Source organism: Danio rerio, chromosome 14 (assembly GCF_052040795.2).
Source record: "Danio rerio strain M-AB ecotype USA chromosome 14, GRCz13ab, whole genome shotgun sequence".
Taxonomy (NCBI): Eukaryota; Metazoa; Chordata; class Actinopteri; order Cypriniformes; family Danionidae; genus Danio; species Danio rerio.
The window spans coordinates 28,305,180-28,323,673 of NC_141034.1; the positions used below are offsets into that span (position 1 = coordinate 28,305,180).

Here is an 18,494-nt window from a genome sequence, read left to right on the forward strand (position 1 = left end):
TTCAATTGATGAATCCTGTGTTGCTAATGCAGGACCAGCTGTGGTCAATCATAAGCACGTGACCCTCTCAAAATTAGTTTATAAATAAACTTCACTTCATGTCATTGCAGGTCAGTGTAACTTTCTCACAGGAAAATGGCAAAAGATTCAGTGATGATAACTGTGGCCTAAAGTGGTTACTGCTTATGAGTATATCACTACATTTAAAAAAAAATAAAAAATTATTTCTCGTTCAAACTACTCAGGGCATACTCACACTATGTACAGTTGCCTTGAACGGGCCAAAGCATGCTTATGAAACAGTCCCGTAAAAGTCACATCTCGCTTTCAGTTTCGGGCTTAGGCAGGTTTTGCACTCACACGCAAGGGTACTGCGCCAAAGCCCAAGTGAACCGCGCTCCCGATTTAGAGCACTCACACTTCTCAAACAATCCGGGAAACGGGCCTGGGCACGGTTCGGATAGCATAGTGTGAGTAGGCCCTTATTTAAAATGAGCTGAAACAACACAATTCTTGAGATTTCATTGGGACAAGTTGATTTTTTTATTTCAATCCACATAAATTTGTTAAAAGTGTTAAATTTACTTAATCAATTTGTGTTGGGACAACATGAACGAATTGTGTAGAACCCAGCATTTTTTACAGTGTATTTCCACAATGTTCCAGCGAAATAAAGGTACACAGCTTGTCTCATGGTACCTTAAAGTCAGAATGAAATCAAAATGTACTCATCTTATTTTTAGAGCAATATAGTAGTGCTTGTTATGAACGATGTATCTGTGCACTTCATTGTTTTGTAAAAATGTATTTGCCTTCATAATCTTTAATAAAACATCATAACTCTCCCCTCGCCCTCTTGAAACGCAGTGCATCTCATCCAACTATCAAATTGGTTTCCCCCAAAAAAAAGTTTTGAAAAAAGAATTATGCAACATCTAACATTTTTTTCTCATTTCAGCACTTGTTTCAATTGGATGCAAGGCATGATATGGAAAAAGGAGCAATCTTAACTTCCTTTTAATGCCGACTTCCAAAGTACAAAGTTGCTAAAGTACCAACATGGTAGGTACAAAAGTATAACTTTTGAAAAGGTACCACCCCAGTTACAAGTTGTGTTCCTTTGTTGAAGAAAAGACATCATTCAGGTGTGAAACATTCACTCATTCATTCATTCATGAAAATTCATGAACCGCCAACTATTCCAGCATGTTTCATGCAGCAGATGCCCTTCCTGCTGCAACCCAGTATTGGGAAACACCCATACACACCTAATCACACACACTCATACACTACGGACAATTTTGTTTATTCAATTCACCTGTACCACATGTCTTAGGACTGTGGGGGAAACCAGAGCACCTGAAGGAAGCCTGCGCAAACACAGGGAGAACATGCAAACTCTACCCAGAAACTGAGCCACCATGCCACCCTAGGCATGAACCAGTGAGATTATTTTTGGGCCAACTGTAATTGCACCAAAATGTCATAGAAACAAAAGGAAATATCTTTATATTGTTACTCCTGATAGAAACGTTCTCATCATCGAAATCGAACTGTAATTAACCGGTTGGTGAAGTACAGCTAAGATATATTATAATCAAAGCGTGGTGCTGAATGAACATGAACATCTCCAATCAGAAAAGGCAGATCAATCATTAAGGTTTGCAGAAGAGTTGTGAGTGGGGGAAGGTATGGGAAAGAGTGTAGGAGCTCAACAAAAGGCCTGCAAGCTGACTGAAACCCCCTATTGAGCCTCCTCCCCAATGATCCATGTGAGAAGTCGAGTAAAGTGGTTTTCCGCTGCTGCCCTTCCTGTGCCTCAGGCAGGGTCACAGAGACCCCCTCCTTAGCTTCATGTGATCGCATGCTCGCAGTCACATAGGCCATGGTGGCAGATGTGACATCCATGTGTCTGTTTACAGAGCCTCAATTGAATAAATGCATAGCCTGCACCATTGCCACAAGCAACTTCTGAAATGAATAGGCATATATAAATCCTGGAAAAAGAATAGACAGGTGGAGCTGGATGGTTTTGGAGGACCAGCCTAAAGAAAACTCTGAGCCAGACTATTTAAATGTTTAGCAGTTAGGCTCATTGACTGCAGAATCAGCTGAAGCCAGTCAGATTGTATCATGTACTTTATGTGATGGATTGCAGATAGCATTTTAAACCTGTGCAACTCAAATCTCCCACAGGCTGTGACACATCGAGCTGACATCAGAGTAAAGCTTCACAATATATTGTATCAGCATCGATAATGCAATATGTGCAATTGTTAAATCGCAGAATCTGCAATGTTGAGTTGTGATAAAGTCGATCAGCAATAAAAACTAGTGTCTAGTGTAATGTTTTACATTACATTTGATTATTCAGTTTCTGTACTTGAATATCTGGCTACTGTACCCTAAGTACCCTAATACCCTAAAGCACCGCTTATTTCACTTTTATATTTGCTCTATCCTATTTATTTATGCTTGCAATTAGTTTGATTCACTCTGCTACAAAATCATCTCGATCAATTTTAATTAATGATCTTATTCCAAATAGAGCCAAGTCATCTGATAAAATTGTGTTCATATCGTTAAATACACAACCGGTCAAAAGTTTTGGGTTAGTTTTTTTTTTATGTTTTCTTTTTAAAGAAATTATTGTTTATCAAGGTGGCATTTATTACATATAAAAATTGTTAAAAATTTGATAATATTTTAAATAACTGCTTTCTTATTGTATGTAGATTTAAATGTATTGCTTTTATTACTGTTACATTATCATTATTGGTAACACTTTATTTTGGTCCATATTAAACATTTAGTTTACTAAAAGTTGCATTGCAACTACATGCTAGTTACTTCTCAGTTGAGTATAAGTAGATTGTCTGCTTAATATCTGTTGATACTGCTTCTTCAACATTAAACTGACTATAAGGAACTTTGCAACTGCATGTCAAATTACACTAACCCCAACCACAACCCTAACCTCAATTTAACAGTCTGCATATAATCTAATGAGAATTAGTTGGCATGTTAATGCAATGTAACTTAACTTCAACAAAATGCGTTTAAGAGACCAAAAATAAAGTGATACCTTCCTCTTCTTCTTCTTTTCATTAATAATATTATATAATAATAGTATTATCATTATTATATTATTAGAGTGATTTCTGAAGGATCATGTGACTCTGGGGACTGGAGTAATGAAGCTGAAAAATTGTTTTTAAATCACTGGAATAAATTATACTTTTACTTTACTACTACTTTACTTTTTATTTTATAATGCAATAACTTTTTACAATTTTACTATTTGTACAGTATTTTTGATCAAATAAATGCAGCTTTGGTGAGCAGGAGAAGCTTATTTTAAAACTTTTAAAAAACCTACTGACCCCAAACTTTTGATTTTGCAGAGAAATAAAATATTGCAATGTCAGATTTTTCCAAAATTGTGCAGCCCTATATCAATAAAAGAGGACTGTATTGTCTCCATAATAACTTTACATTAAGGACAATGTTTTGCCATTTCCCAGACACAAACATAGATTCAACACGCTGAATTGTTGCCACTGTAACTCTAACTTGAGCTGATATGTAGAACATATGATCAGGAATAGAAAAACAAAAGAAAAAGAGTGCATAGGGCCCAGAGGTTTTTTTAGGGGCCTATTGGTCTGTTTATTAAAATGGTCCAGAAACCTGTACACTATATACCCAGAATTCCCTAGCAGACTTGTGTGTTAGTTTTGCTTTACATGCAATATGGTATCCACTGACCTCCATTATATGGATAACAGAGGACAATGATCTCAGCTAAAATTCCTCACTGTTTTACTGTAGAGGAAGAGTTGCATACATCTTGGATGGCTGGAGGATGTTTATTTTTTGTTTTAATTAGCCTTTAAGTCTAGTGAAGGCCTTCATGCTGGCTTTTTTTACACATACAGTTAAAGTCAGAATTATTAGCCCGGCTGAATTATTGTCCCAATCGTTTATTTTTTTTACCCAATTTTCACATTTCTAAACATAATAGTTTTAATAACTCATTTCTAATAACTAACATTTTTTATCTTTGCCAAGATGGCAGTATAATATTTTACTAGATATTTTTCAAGACACGTCTATAAGCTTAAAGTGACATTTAAAGGTTTAACCTGGTTAATTAGGTTAACTAGGCAGGTTAGAGTAATTAGGCAAGTTATTATATAATGATGGTTTGATCTCTAGACTATCGGAAATAAAATTTGCTTAAAAGTGCTAATAATTTTGACATTAAAATGTATTTTAAAAAATTCAAAACTGCTTTTATACTAGCCGAAATAAAAACAAATAAGACGTTCTCCAGAAAAAAATATATTATGAGATATACTGTGAAAATTTCCTTGCTCTGTTAAACATCATTTGGGAAATATTTAAAAAAAAAAAAAATCAAAAGGGGGATAATAATTCTGACTTCAACTGTACATTTCATATTTCATACAAATCACATTGTTTAAAACAATCACAATCATGCAAAACCCATTTTCCCATTAGGTCAGGATGGGTGGTGCTAGGGCTGCGCGATTATTCGAAATCGAATTACAATTTGAAATGTTGCAATTAGCTAATTGCAAGAGGCTGTGATATGAATATGTACTGTTTAATTTTTCCTGCCCAGAGCAAATGCCTGACTGCCGCCTGTGTGTGACAGTCGTACTAGCCAATTGAGTGAGGACACACTGCAGGATTCATACGGTCATGGAAAAGTCATGAAATTTTGACATGGCATTTTCCAGACCTGGAAAAGTTTTAGAAAACAGAAAAACCCTCAAAGTTTTGGAAAAGTCACGGAAAACAGGTATCTATATACTTGAATGTATACTGTATGCTTGAATATAGGTTATTTGTCTTTACGTCTGTCCTTGGCCAATCACATACTCTCACATTATTAGTGCGGTGTAAGCATTGTCTAAATAAATTTTACATAGGTATAAATATAAATTTAAACAAAATAGATTGATGCGTGTTTTACGTCCTGAGATACTGTACCAAATTTGAACTTGCATTGTTTTTCTTTTTTCATGCATATGTAGACATTGCCTGAAACATTAGTTCGTGAAAATTTACTTGAAAGTCTTGAAAAAATCATGGAATTTCAGTTGTTAAAATGTGTATGAACCCTGACATTCGTACTGGCCAATTTAGAATTGGGCACCTAGACTAAGTGGAACACCCACAATAAAAAAAAACAAAGATACAGAAAAGTGCAAGAGTGGGATGATGGTGCCTGCTGCTTTAGAAGCATTAATAGACAAATAAATATATTTTTTACCAACAGTGATCAGATTGTATAACCAAAGTCATACCAGATGAATTGTGCTGAACTTGAATTAGATATGGGTATGTACAAGTGTTTACTTGTTGTTTTTGGAACCAAGGTGTGCAGTATGAAATGTAATCTTATTATTGTTTTTATATGTATGTAACTTATTTATCTATTTTTAGTATGGAGAGCTCTGCTGTGACATGTGAATTTCCCTCCGGGGATTAATAAAGTCAAACTAACTAACTAACTAATCAAAGAAAACTGCACATCGGTAATATGGGAATTTTGTGGTTTCAAAGTCACAGACATCAAACAAAAACAGGTCATTTGTAAGAGCTGTCGCAGAATTGTTGCCACGGCACAAGGAAAATACAACAACCAGCACCTAAAAAAGCACCACAGGTGGCTATGAGGAGTGTCTTGCAAAAAAGTCAACTGATATTGCCAGTGACACTCGATCTAGTAAATGTTGGAGTAAGTTAATATGTTTTCAGTCTCTTTTTTTAACTAACACTCACTGCAGTAAGAAGCTACGATATATAATATTGAGCTGAACTTATCTTTCTTTGTTTTATAAGGTATCTGCCATAATGTGTAAACCATGTCTGAAAAACAATAAAGAACCTAAAATATATCATATTTTCCCATTTTCTCTTTTCTTTCCAATTAAGTCAGCAGGTAAACGTGAGCTAAACAGCTCTCAAAGACAGATAGAGACTTGCTCTCCTGCTCTTTCCTCAGCACTGTCAATTATTTCCCAATCCGGTGGCTCTACACATCAGCAAATGTGGGTCATGAGGCATACAATCTTCTCTTGATTGACAACGAGTAAATACAGCATTGCGGAAAATTTTTAATGATCCCCCGAGATCTCAGACCCACCACAATGTGCTATTCATCTCTAATGAGGAGTAAGTGTGTCACGGTGCATTGGCTTGTTGTCTTTGGCCCTCCAACGGCGTTAAATTTAGCATCCTTTGGGTGCAGTGTTATTGGATCAAAACAGCATAACCCACTGAAATCCAAGTCTTGCCTTACATAACAAGAGTCTTTCGGTAATTCATGACACCGACCCCGATCGCTCCCTCTCATTTTCCAGGTTCCCATTGTGTCCGGACCGCATCGCTGTCCTGCCTCCCACACCGAGAGCGTGTCCGACCCAGATCGTTCCAAAAGCAGATGACATCAACCCCTCTCCTGATCGACAGTGCAAGCAAGGTAAAGGGTCACATGGCAGCATCACTGAGTCTATTGTGCTGCAGTGGGAAAGCCACACGGACTGTAATGAGCTGGAAGGCTTGGCTGTAATCTGCCAACACTGCTGCAATATAAATCACAGCATAAAAAAACACTCTATAATAGCACATTGTTCGAAGCCAGTAAAAGCTGGGGTCCAAAGCACTATTTTCACACGTTTGGAATGAAAGTGCATTTTTGGCGCGTTGTGCTCCGCTTGTAAAAACTCTCTTTTCACGAGTCAGGTGAGTTTATGCAGCAGAGCACCCTTTCATGTGGCAAAAGCATAGAGAGTGCTTCCAGCATAGTAGGGAGTGCTTTATGAGCTGCTGATACACACATATCTTTTTTCTCCGCCGTCACGGTTCCTGGAAGAAGCGCTGACATTCCTGGTCTCAATCTCTGCTTCAAACTCACCAAGCTTCTCGGGCCATCTCCATTTCAGCCGGGATCACTCTGAGCCCCCTGGAATGTGGGATTAATGGCCCTGCGCATAGTGCAGGCCTTTCGGGACATCCGAGAAGACTCTCGCTCCGCACAGCAAGTTCACTTATCAATAACAAGCCCCAATCATCGTGATGTCAGCCATCATGGGAAGCAGAATATAGAAATGGCTGGTGAAAAAACTCACCACCAAACCAGAAGATACACTTTAATTTCGTCAAAGTAACACTAGTCCAAAATGATGATGATGGACTGATGGGATTAGCAAGCTAAGCAAAACAGAAATTGATGCACTTCAATATGATAGCTCACATTTTAACAGACCGTCACTGCCAAGAGGGAATTAATAAGCACCCTTGCTGACAGCCTCATGCAATCTGCGAGCAAGGCTGGCATTTTCCAGCAACACACTGAGCGAAGGCAAGACATAAATTACAGCATGATTAAAGACCCTCCTGAGAGATGTTTATGTATTTTATGCATGGTTTTGGTCTGCTTCATCCCCGTTTATGCGGATGTGATTGCCTTTAATTATTGAGAGCCATCTGATAATGCCAGATGACTGCACCTCGTCTTTTAAATTATGATGTAGACGTCACGTTGAAAGTGCATTAAAATAAATACAGGCTATCTTTTCGTTCGTTAATAGCACATTTCAGGCTGCCGCGGTGCGCTCTCTCTCTCTCCCTCTCTTTAAGACACGCTTTTAGGCATCTCAAAAGTACAAAATATATGGGTAAACCATCGGTACTCTTTTCGGCGCTCCAGTCGTCTGTGGTGACACGCGTCATTACGAGGTTGCGGTCGGTGAGCGCGCGCTGATTGGTGGAGACCGAGGGTGTGCGCGCATCATGGGCTGGCTTTTTTACAGACCCTGATTCAGCCCATGCTGTGAGGTAGGCACAACCACCGCACCAAAAAGGTAAAGCAACACACCGAGAATGCGCTAAACGCCTTATATCCCCCCATATAGCGGAGCATATGAACACTTAGCGCACCTCTCCAAGCCATTGCATACTACAGTTCGTTTCCTGGAAAGCAAAGCATAGAGAACTGAAATATCAGGTTTTAATTTATAATGTGAATATTCCTGCCAACAGCTTACGAAGTGCTAGATAGTCTATAAAGCACTGACTGTCAAACCATGTTTTATTCTCCTCTCAGCACGAGAGTGTGTTGACCGAATATTTGTCTGCAGCTTCAACGCTGTGTTCATCTATTTTCGCCAACGGGTGGCCGCACAAGGAACCGTTTCAATTCTCAATACGGCATGCCGTTATAACATTCATTGCTTAACACTAACGAATGCCTTCCTGGTGCTTATTTTAATATTAGGAGGTAATACAAAATTAGCCATTGTTTAATTAGTACTTATTCATTAAATAATAGATATGTGTTATTAGTAATTATAATAATAAGGTCAATATCTTGTATAACAATGTCAAGTGTATTGTCCCTGTAAAATAAACAAGCAATTAAAATAAAATAAAATAAATACAATCATTTTTGTAGGCCTATATAGATAAGTATAATTAAAATGGGCTATCAAAATAGTTAACAGCAGAAGTGGTAGAAGAATTTCATCAACCCTGACCACTGTTGGCTAAAATGTGAAATGTATAAACAATGACAATATAATATTGTGAACAAAAACAAAATTTCAATGTAAAAATAGAAAATTAAAAAAAAAACTTTTAGGATGGCACATTAGCTTCTTGTCAGTCCAAATGTTGCTCAGTTTTATTTAACTGAAATCAATCTTGCCATAAAAGTTACTAGTTAAGCTGGATACATTACCTATTTCACAGATTAAGAAATCACTATTAAAAAAATCTCAGAAAATACCTTATAGTCTCCCATGAGTATCCATGAATAACTTGTCGAGTGATCGTCTTAGCCCAGGGCTATTCAAATCGTTTGTCATATGGGCCGGTTCATGAAAAGCATCCCAAACTTAGGGCCGGAGAGATATGACTTGCTATATGAATGATGACATGACTGCATATAAGAGCCCATATGCTGTATTTGTGCTCATAAAGACACCCACATTGGCTTTTTCCACATTAAAATGTTAATATATTGTATTTTAAAACAACATAACATCACTGCATTGTCCAATTTACTTTTTTTTTAAATGTATTTCAGAGCACAACAAAAGCAGTGCATTGCTGAAGTAGGCTTTTTCTACATTCAGACACATGCATATGTTATGTTATGAACTGCATAACAATTAGTGATGCAACATTTTAGATTTTGGTTGTACGATTATATAGTCTAAAGAATAATCCTGGTTTCAGGGTTATAACGTCTAATGTAAATTTAAGGTTTATATTCGGGAAGTAGCTATTTAGATTAACTGTTATATGCGTTCAAACATACATAATCATTTTAATAATAATTCGTCAAACATATCTTTTGTTTACATTGCACTGAAAGGCACGCTCAACTCTCACCGTGAGATGTTTTCTACTGCATGCGCCCAGAAAGACCAGGCGTGTTGTTACGCTTGTGCGCGCATATTGCCATATATTCTTACATTAGAAATAACAAATTTACAAGCGGAAAAGACCAGATATGGGAACGGCCTCTGTTATAGTTAATCCAGTCTGCGTGCGTATAAGCCTCAGTGTACATAATTGGAAATTTAAACTAGCGCACAGGTGGCAACTTGTCATAACTTTTCCGTGCAACAGAAAAGCGGCTTAGAGAAGCCTTTACGATTCATTAACTGTGAAGAATTAAAGCGCAGTTAATAGTGAAATCAGCTAATTGTTGCATCCATATTAACGATTACAGAGCATTGTACAACAGGCATTTTCTACAAAACATATTCAAATGTTTTCGGCTGCCCGTGCACTCGCTTATGGAAACTCACACTCTGCCCAGCCTCTGCAGCTTGCGCTGTATTGAACAGACGCACGTCACTTCATAACTATAGCGGCCGTTTTTCGACTAACTAAATTTATTTTTGATGTCTTGGTCACACTATTTAAAGGGCCTGAACAAACTGCCTCAGGGGTCGGGTTCGGCCTGCGGGCCGCCAATTGAATAGCCCTGTCTTAGCCCATGGCACATAACTTAAGGCTGATTTATACTTCTGAATCGAGTGATCAGCGTGACCACTGGCGCATAGCCGTGCATTTATACTTCGTCTTAGCTACCCATGCTGACCAATCACAGAACTCGCAGAATGCGTCATTGCAACGTGTATTATTGTTTTTTAGAGGTGCCAGTCAGCCATGGCGAGGGCTATGCAACCACACACAGGCGCCGCTGGACCGTATGCGTGCACTTGACACAGAAGTATAAATCAGACTTTAGATGTAGCCCATGCTGTTGTGAGCATTTATACTTCTGCATTTTGTCTGTGCTGCTCTAGCAATAACACCTCCAAAACACTATGAGGCTTTCTGTGTTCTACTGTGTTGATTTTCTTTGCCAGTGTTTTGGGTTTATGCTGGAAATACTTGCAGTTGTATTGTAGAAATAGCTGAAACTCATACTCATTTAAGGAAGAAAGGGGCAGGAACTGCCAAATGTTTAACAACTTTACTCAAAAGGTAAACACAGTTACAAAAGTATCCATCAGGGGCTTTTCTGTGGGACTTGACACTTGCTAGACCCTCCAGCCACCAGCATTTCTCCACTCCAATGGTTAAAAAAAAAGTCCCTGCTTTGCAGTGAAAATGAAATATATCATAATGGATTATGTAATATTAAAATCTGTATGGTAAAAGCATAAAATTAGTGGATGTTAATATGGCTTGCCACACCGACAGCTTCAGAGTAGTCCCACAGAGGATGGCCTGCATCTCATTTAAGGCATATTTCTCATTTGCAATAAATTAGCATAACTTAGAACAGATCATTAGAGCACTGTCCTAAACCATAGTCACCAAAGAATAAATCAAAATGTGTCCTTGTAATTCTCTAAATTTCATAATTAGGAAAAATGGACGATACTTGCAGAATCTTATCATTATTATGGGAGTGATTTGCCACATAGACTTCATAGAAGTAAAAATAAATAAATCACAGCAACCAAACTGAAACGAGACATGATAACAACTAATCTCTGGTTTAGCTGTTTGTCTGTAAATTGAGTATATGCTTGTCCGAGTCAGATGTGCACTCATCTATATGGCTTTTGCATTGCTTTGTCTGATATGGCAGCTGCCTAGAGGGGGTGGTTTGAATGATGCAATCGCTGCCACCCATTAGCAAATTTGTCCCGTTTTCTTCACTGTGTGGAGTTGGCACATTGTGACAGCGGGACTATATAATTAGCTCTGTCGACTGGTGGGGTTTCAAAAATTGCAATGTAAAAACTCACATTATCATTATGTTAAAATTACACACACATACATATATATATATATATATATATATATATATATATATATATATATATATATATATATATATATATATATATATAGTCACCTTAGAATTATAAGGTTCTATCTGCGTTCTGAATGATTTTAAGATATTTAGCTTCAAATATTTTGCGTTTCATAGCAAACAGTATGTGTATAACATTCGCTTTTTCAAATAAAAAATCTTTTAATGTAAACAACTTATCAAATTATAAAATGACAACTAATTTACATTATGGGATGTTTTTTTATAACAATGTCTCAGTTATATATATATATATTTTTTTTTTTATTGCATCATAACACAATTACAATAAGGCAAAATTTGAATAACAACTATTATCTACATTTATAGAACAGAGCACAAATAATAAAGTCAATAACATAGTAAATTAAAATGAAAAAAGTTACTTAAACCAGAGAAAAGACACACAAAAAAAGAAAAGAAAAAAAAAAACATTTACATCGGGTCTTCTATTAATTTTAAATTTTTCAATAGACTAAAGAGTCTTCTTCCACAATTTGATTTTATGAGCTGTAAAGATTTACAGTATAGCCAAAATTCCTTTTGGAAAACTAAAAACAGTGGTTTGGTTTTAAGGCACTTGCATTTATGAATATAAAATTTTCCCAAAATTAAAATATTGTTCACACACACACACACATATATATATATATATATATATATATATATATATATATATATATATATATATATATATATATATATATATATATATATATAGTGTACACAAAATGTATATAGAGCAGAATGTGCCATTCCTTGTCAATGTCAAGTTTAATTTAGCAGCAATCCTCAATAATTGTTAGGAGCATTTTGTTTATACATTTACTCTTTCCATATGTTTATATTTATTTTAATGTACTCTGGGTATTTTATGCAAATCATGTTGTTTTAATATATCACACATACTTATTCTGTTGTTGTAAGTATAGCCTACTTTTTGCTTTGAAGTATCCAAATAATTAATTTGCTTATTATTATAATAATAATTATAACTCTATATCATCAAACATATAATTATAGATTTTTGTTGTATATGCAACATATACCTACAAAAACTTCAATAATTTTGCTCATTTTAAAATTTTATTTCATGCATGGAAATAGCCTGTCTTTTCTCATGCAGTTCTCTGTGATTAGATTTTTAGAACCCACTTGTGTAAATAAATAAATACAGTGTTAATACAAATACCAGTAAACATATTCCGAAGACTCGCATGCCCTTGTCCACACAACAGTCTGATGCCTCATAAGCACTTGTAGAGTAAATACCCACCCACCCTTACCCATTTTACAAGCTTAGCTTATGGCAAGTAGAGACAACTTTCGCCAGACACACCCCTAAAACTTGGACGTGGTGGTCTGCGTCTCTGATTGGTCGGGACGCACGACTGACAACACCTGCTTAACTCCTTCATCCAAATTGACACCCGGACTCTGGGAAATATAGGCAGCATCCATCCCGTTTCCACTCTTCACACGCTCTCTGTGTCATCTCGATCAGTCTCCGCATCAGATCTCAGGCTGACAGCCTGTGTCATTATAGCTCGAGAAATTGAGAGTCGAAATGCTGATTAAATTCACACTGTCCCTGCTGCTGCTCTCCGTATTGGGGGAAGTGGTAGGAACGGATAATCCTGATGTGCACGAGAGTCACCCCGAGAAACCGGCCAGTCAGAAGGGACGTCTCTCGTTACAGAACACAGGTAAGGGAATGAGTGTGTATGTGTGTGTCTGTGGTGGAACTGTGATCGCACTCGAGGCGTCTCGTCAAGCCCGAAATGAGTGTTGTATGTGCGGCACGTGCATGCGAGCTGCGCGGCCACAACGCGATTTAGCGCAAAACCGGCCAATGCACATCTTATCAAGCGCAGCGATTGCGCAGGAAGGCGATATCTCGTAAATACGGAGCACACGTAGAGAAATCCAATATCTTCGTAAACTATTAATAGCACGGCACAAGGTAGGGAAAGATATACGGTGACATTACTGTCAGGTTCGCCTGTGTGTCTTATTTTCGAGTGGAATTGCGTTTACGAAGGACTTCCTCGCATGGTATTTAATAATAAGTGCTTATAACTGCCATGCAAAGCTTTTACAATAGAGAGCATCAAATAAAGACGTTCGCAACTTTTGTTGCATTGTGCGGACAAGCAAGTTGAACCTGTAATGTGGATCTGAGTGATGCAATGGCTCTACGTGTTGCACTGGAGGTGGATCGAACTTAACCTTTCTCACGGCACAAAGGCTATTCAATCCTGTATATATTGACAATTAAAATGACAGTCATATCAGGCGTCAGTAGATGATGTTTCGTGTTTGGCAACTTTTGCTTGTACTGGCCCAGGCTGGCAGCATATAGGTTACTATAGCTAAATAACTCAGTTATAAATCAGTGCTGTAGATTTCTACACGTGATCCATTGTAAACTAGAAAAACAAATTATATTAGTATTTGTAAACTTGAAATGACCTAAAATGTATATTTTTTAAATTCTGTCAAATGCATTAAAAAGAATGTTCTCCTCAAAAATAAAAAGTATTCACCATGTACTCACCCTCAATGGTTATAAACTTTTATGGCGTTCTTTCTTCTGTTCAACACAAAATAAGTATTTTGAAGAAAGCTGAAAGAACAATAGTTGAAAGAAGAACAGCCGGAGAAAGCTATTGATATCCACAGGAAGAACAGACACTTTGGAAGTCAATGGTTACAGGTTTAACGCTTTCTTAAAAACATATATTTTTGTGTTAAAGAGGAGAAAGAAATTCATAAAAGTTTGGATCAACTGACGGTAGAGTAAACAGTGACGGAATTTTCCCTTTAACAAGAGAATATGTCGGTCTTCAAGAAGAGGAGATTAAAATGTCTGTGCTCTGTCTCAGAAACTGTTAATTGTTTAAAAATCAGATTGTCTCAAACAATGTGATGTTAAACATAAAATTTTATGTTCATATTTGATTATTTTACCAAAATAATTTCTCTTTAGAAATTCTCTTTAGAATCATGAAGGCTTAAGTAGCCGTCGCAAGAACCCTAGAAATAGTATAACTTTAGCCTAAAATGGTTTAATATGTAATGCGATAGCTGCTGAGCTTTTAGATTTTGATCAACTGTTGTTGCCTGGAGCACTGGCTCTTTACTGACACAATGGAGTTTAAAATTTACAGTATGTTTTATTAAATCTCTGCCTTTAATAATAATTTTTTTCTTATTACAGCCAATCATTTGTTCATTTGAAAATTACTTTAAAATAAATGTTTGTAAACAGGTAGTTAGCATAGCTAATGTTTGTATTTACATTTTGTTACATAGTTCAGTGCGGGACAAAAAGGCAGGCTTTTTATAATTGCTTTATACGGACAGACAATCCGGCTCTGCTCAATGGTTTCTGCTACCATTGAGCAAATATGATTTTTCTTCTTTAACAATATCTGATAAGAAGTAAAAAACATCTGTTATTGTGTGAGATGCAGATAAAGTAGAATTAGAAGGTGACGTACTAAATTGTATTCCATTCTGGCTATTTTTTTCCTTAAACTCAGTAGTCATTTCTGAGCTTTACAGCAAAGTAAAAGCAATCTCGTCCTGCCCTATATACAGTTAACCTTGCTTTCCCACATCTTAGGCAGTTACTGCAGGATGCCTCCCAGTTTGATGGATTTTAATAGCATACCTTAATTACCACAGCGCTCTCTCTGCTAAATTTGTCCCCTAAATATAGTTCTTCAATTTTCACAAGACAAATAAAGCCTGAAAATAGGCTTATGTGCATATGATGTCAATGGTTGTGTCAAGTATATTTCGAAAACCGATATATTACTTTTACAAATATAGAAGCTTCAGAGAGATTGCTTTGGAAAAAGATGTCAAAAATGAAGTGTTGGATTCCTTATAAATCCTGATGTATTTCTAAATTCTCTTTCTATGTTTTTCAGCTGAGATCCAGCACTGTCTTGTGAGTGCAGGAGATGTGGGCTGCGGGGTGTTTGAGTGTTTCGAAAACAACTCGTGTGAAATTCGGGGCCTCCAGGAAATCTGCATGACCTTCTTGCACAATGCTGGCAAGTTCGACTCGCAGGTAAATTCATGGCTGCCCCAGTCTCATATGGGGTTCATGTCCCATCCAGAGGATGACCCTGCTGCTGGCTCAGCCAGCTGGCACTGCCTCCAGCAGGGCTCATGTTTCACAAGGTGCAGGTGGATTTGAGGCTGTGGGTTTCAGGCTTGTAATGCAGTCTGAAGATGTGTGCCTCTACAGAGACATGCCCTTATTAACAGTTATAATATTACTCCATATTTTCTCACCAGAGAAAAAAAGGCTGTAAATCTGATAAGACTTTGTCTTGAATACTCACAGGGCAAGTCGTTCATCAAGGATGCACTGAAGTGCATGGCTCATGGCTTGAGGCACAAATTTAGTTGCATCAGCCGAAAATGCCTGGCCATAAAGGATATGGTCTTCCAGCTTCAGCGGGAATGCTACATGAAACACAACCTCTGCTCGGCTGCTAAAGACAACGTCAATGTCATGGTGGAGATGATACATTTCCAAGACTTATTTCCCAAAGGGTAGGTATCGCTCTTGGCATATCATCTTTCTGTATTTCCCTTCTCTTTTCTACACATCTACATGGCTCCCTGTCTATGTAATTCGGGTCGAGGTTTTGCAAGTAGAATTGTCAAGATCGTGTAATTAATTGTAATGCAAACAATTGCAATGAATACTGTCACTGTGACTTAAATTGTGAGCTTAATGCTGTTGTTACTCCTTAATTCCATTTGCCCCACTCTGAGTAATCTGAACCAGTGTTTTCAGCATAGGAGGTGTTCATGCTTATAAGGAAGCTAAAAACTGCAGACTCAAGACTCCTGAGACCAGGGGAGTGAGGTTTGCTTGCACAGCTTTTACTAGCTGACCTCAATTAAACCCACTCCCATATGGGTCACGGCACCAAGCTAGTTTTACGTGCACTCTAGAAGCAGGATTCAAACTGGCATTAGCAGCATGGGATGTTTGCACATTGGCAAGAATGCTAAGGACTTAATTGTCCAGTGTGCCTCCTTAGGTCAAAAGAGTGAAGTTTTACTCACTGCAAATACTAACTGGCCTCCATTACACTCACCTTCTTAAACCTTACTCTAAGCCAGGTCATGGCACCCCTCTTCCACTAACCATGCTCTCAGCAGGACTCAAATGTTTATAAGCACACTAAAGTCTGTGCACCATCTAGTGCACCTCAGAGACCAGGGCTCTCCCTGTTGGGGGTTGTCCTATCAGTGCTGGAAAACAATGGGTTGGGCATCTACTGTGTTAAACAAATGCCAGAGTAATTGGCATTTCATCATGCTGTGGCAACCTCTGATAAAGCAGGGAATAATCTAAAGAAAGTGATTGTTTCCCAGTAACAAAAACACAGAAGTGCCAAATACAAACTCATGAATAACATTGCGTTTCCATTAATATCATTGGCTTTGGAAACTTGCATCATACCGTACAAAAACTGTGCTCATACAGCACATGGTAGCATGGTAATAGACAAAGATGGCGAGCAAAAATAAAGTGTTTATGCACAGTGCTGTAATTTGCATTAACAGAGGTGAACTACAAAGGATAATAATGTTCAAGCAACTGGCTGCAATCTGTATAGACAGAGATTACCAAAAATTTATCAAAAATGGTGCTTAATTGAGTTTCCGTTGTTCTCGTTGGTTATGGTAACCCCACCCTCAGCCCGTAATGTAAGCAGTTCTTATTTATAGATCAGCAAAGTTTTGATGCAACTTCAAAAACACTTCAGAGCCGTTGCTTTGGGTCGATAGATTTTTTTAAAAATGAAACTAGGCTCTGGTTTTGAACCAGCACTCAATCTGCCTTGGTGGAAAAGAGACACCATTTCTACAGGGCCCACTACGAGCAGAATTAAAACCAACATTTCCAGCATGAGAGGCAGGCTGATAAAGATGTAAAGACACATCATCACACATTTGACGTAATTTCTTTTGCATGCTTAAAAGGAACAGATCAACCCCTAAAATCTTCAGAGCTTCTTCAATAAAATGCAAAGTAAAGTTAACCACTTTGGTTCTCATTCCATTATATATTTGATCATACAATAAAAGGGAACCACAAATTTCTTCAAAATAAAATAAAAATCAATGTAAACTACACAGTTATTATCTCAAGTAACAGTTTTTACATTGAAAAGCACCAATAAATAATCGTTACACATCTAAAAAATTTGAAGTCGTCAACTGAATACGCATATATTTTTGGTTAGCTTCATATTTCCAGACAATTAATGTACTTTTCCATTTAAAAATGCATGTGGAGCAGCGCAAAGTTCTGCAAAGTTAATTTATTTATTCAGACACAGGACTGAGTCTGTAGAGCAGCTGTTAATCGTCTTTATACAATCTCACGAAAGGTCAATGCGGTAGCTGTATGGAGACATAACCTGTCACTGCAGCACTAGCCTGTAATGTACTCAACAGGGAATGTCGTTTCAAACTTGAGAAAGCATATTAAAGTAGAGCAGCAATTTTTCTACCATGACTGATCTCTATCGTCCCACCTTCATAGGCCTTACGTTGAGCTGGTGAACATTTTACTGGGCTGTGGACAAGAGGTGAAGGAAGCCATTACTCGGAGTGTGCGTCTGCAGTGTGAGCAGAACTGGGGCGCTTTGTGCGACAGCCTGAGCTTTTGTACATCTATGACTGCCGCTCCAGCATCCGGTGGCCATGAGCGACGTCCGGCGCTTACCTCTCATTCGGATGGGGAGCACCACAAGAGCGCTCGACAAGGAGACAAAGAGAAGCCTGGCAAGGCTGGGTTTAATACCCAGATGAGAATTCGAAGCCAAGGCATGCGCCGCGCCAGTTTAGATGCCGTAGTCGCCGAGCAGGAAGACTCAAAGATAAGTGACATCCGAAGGTGAAATAGCAGGATCATCTAAACTGACCATGACACCCCAAATCCCAGACTTAACAGACTCCGCAATTCAACCCATACTCCCCTACACCTCCACACAGTCATTCCAGCACTCCCAAACTGTACATTTCGCAGGGTAAATGTGGTGCAGCTTTTTTGATACTCCAGATTGTTAATTTTGTA

At 37.8% G+C, this 18,494-nt stretch overlaps 1 protein-coding gene and 1 long non-coding RNA gene across 4 annotated transcripts in view; both read left to right on the forward strand.

The window, feature by feature from the left end:
- Positions 1–6,514, forward strand: part of LOC141377516 (uncharacterized) — a 113,928-nt gene extending 107,414 nt beyond the window's left edge. For 2 of the 3 annotated variants that reach the window (XR_015507453.1, XR_015507448.1), the window contains 2 exons: positions 4,649–4,828; positions 6,396–6,514. This is a non-coding gene — a long non-coding RNA (uncharacterized LOC141377516). The remainder of the gene's footprint in view (positions 1–4,648; positions 4,829–6,395) is intronic. The other variant, XR_015507452.1, reaches the window with a different exon arrangement.
- A 6,430-nt stretch (positions 6,515–12,944) lies between these two features.
- On the forward strand, positions 12,945–18,318 carry stc2a (stanniocalcin 2a). The gene is given in 4 exon segments (NM_001014827.1): positions 12,945–13,083; positions 15,316–15,458; positions 15,738–15,949; positions 17,961–18,318. Coding segments are annotated over 4 exon segments (852 nt in total).
- Positions 18,319–18,494: the final 176 nt, after the last annotated feature.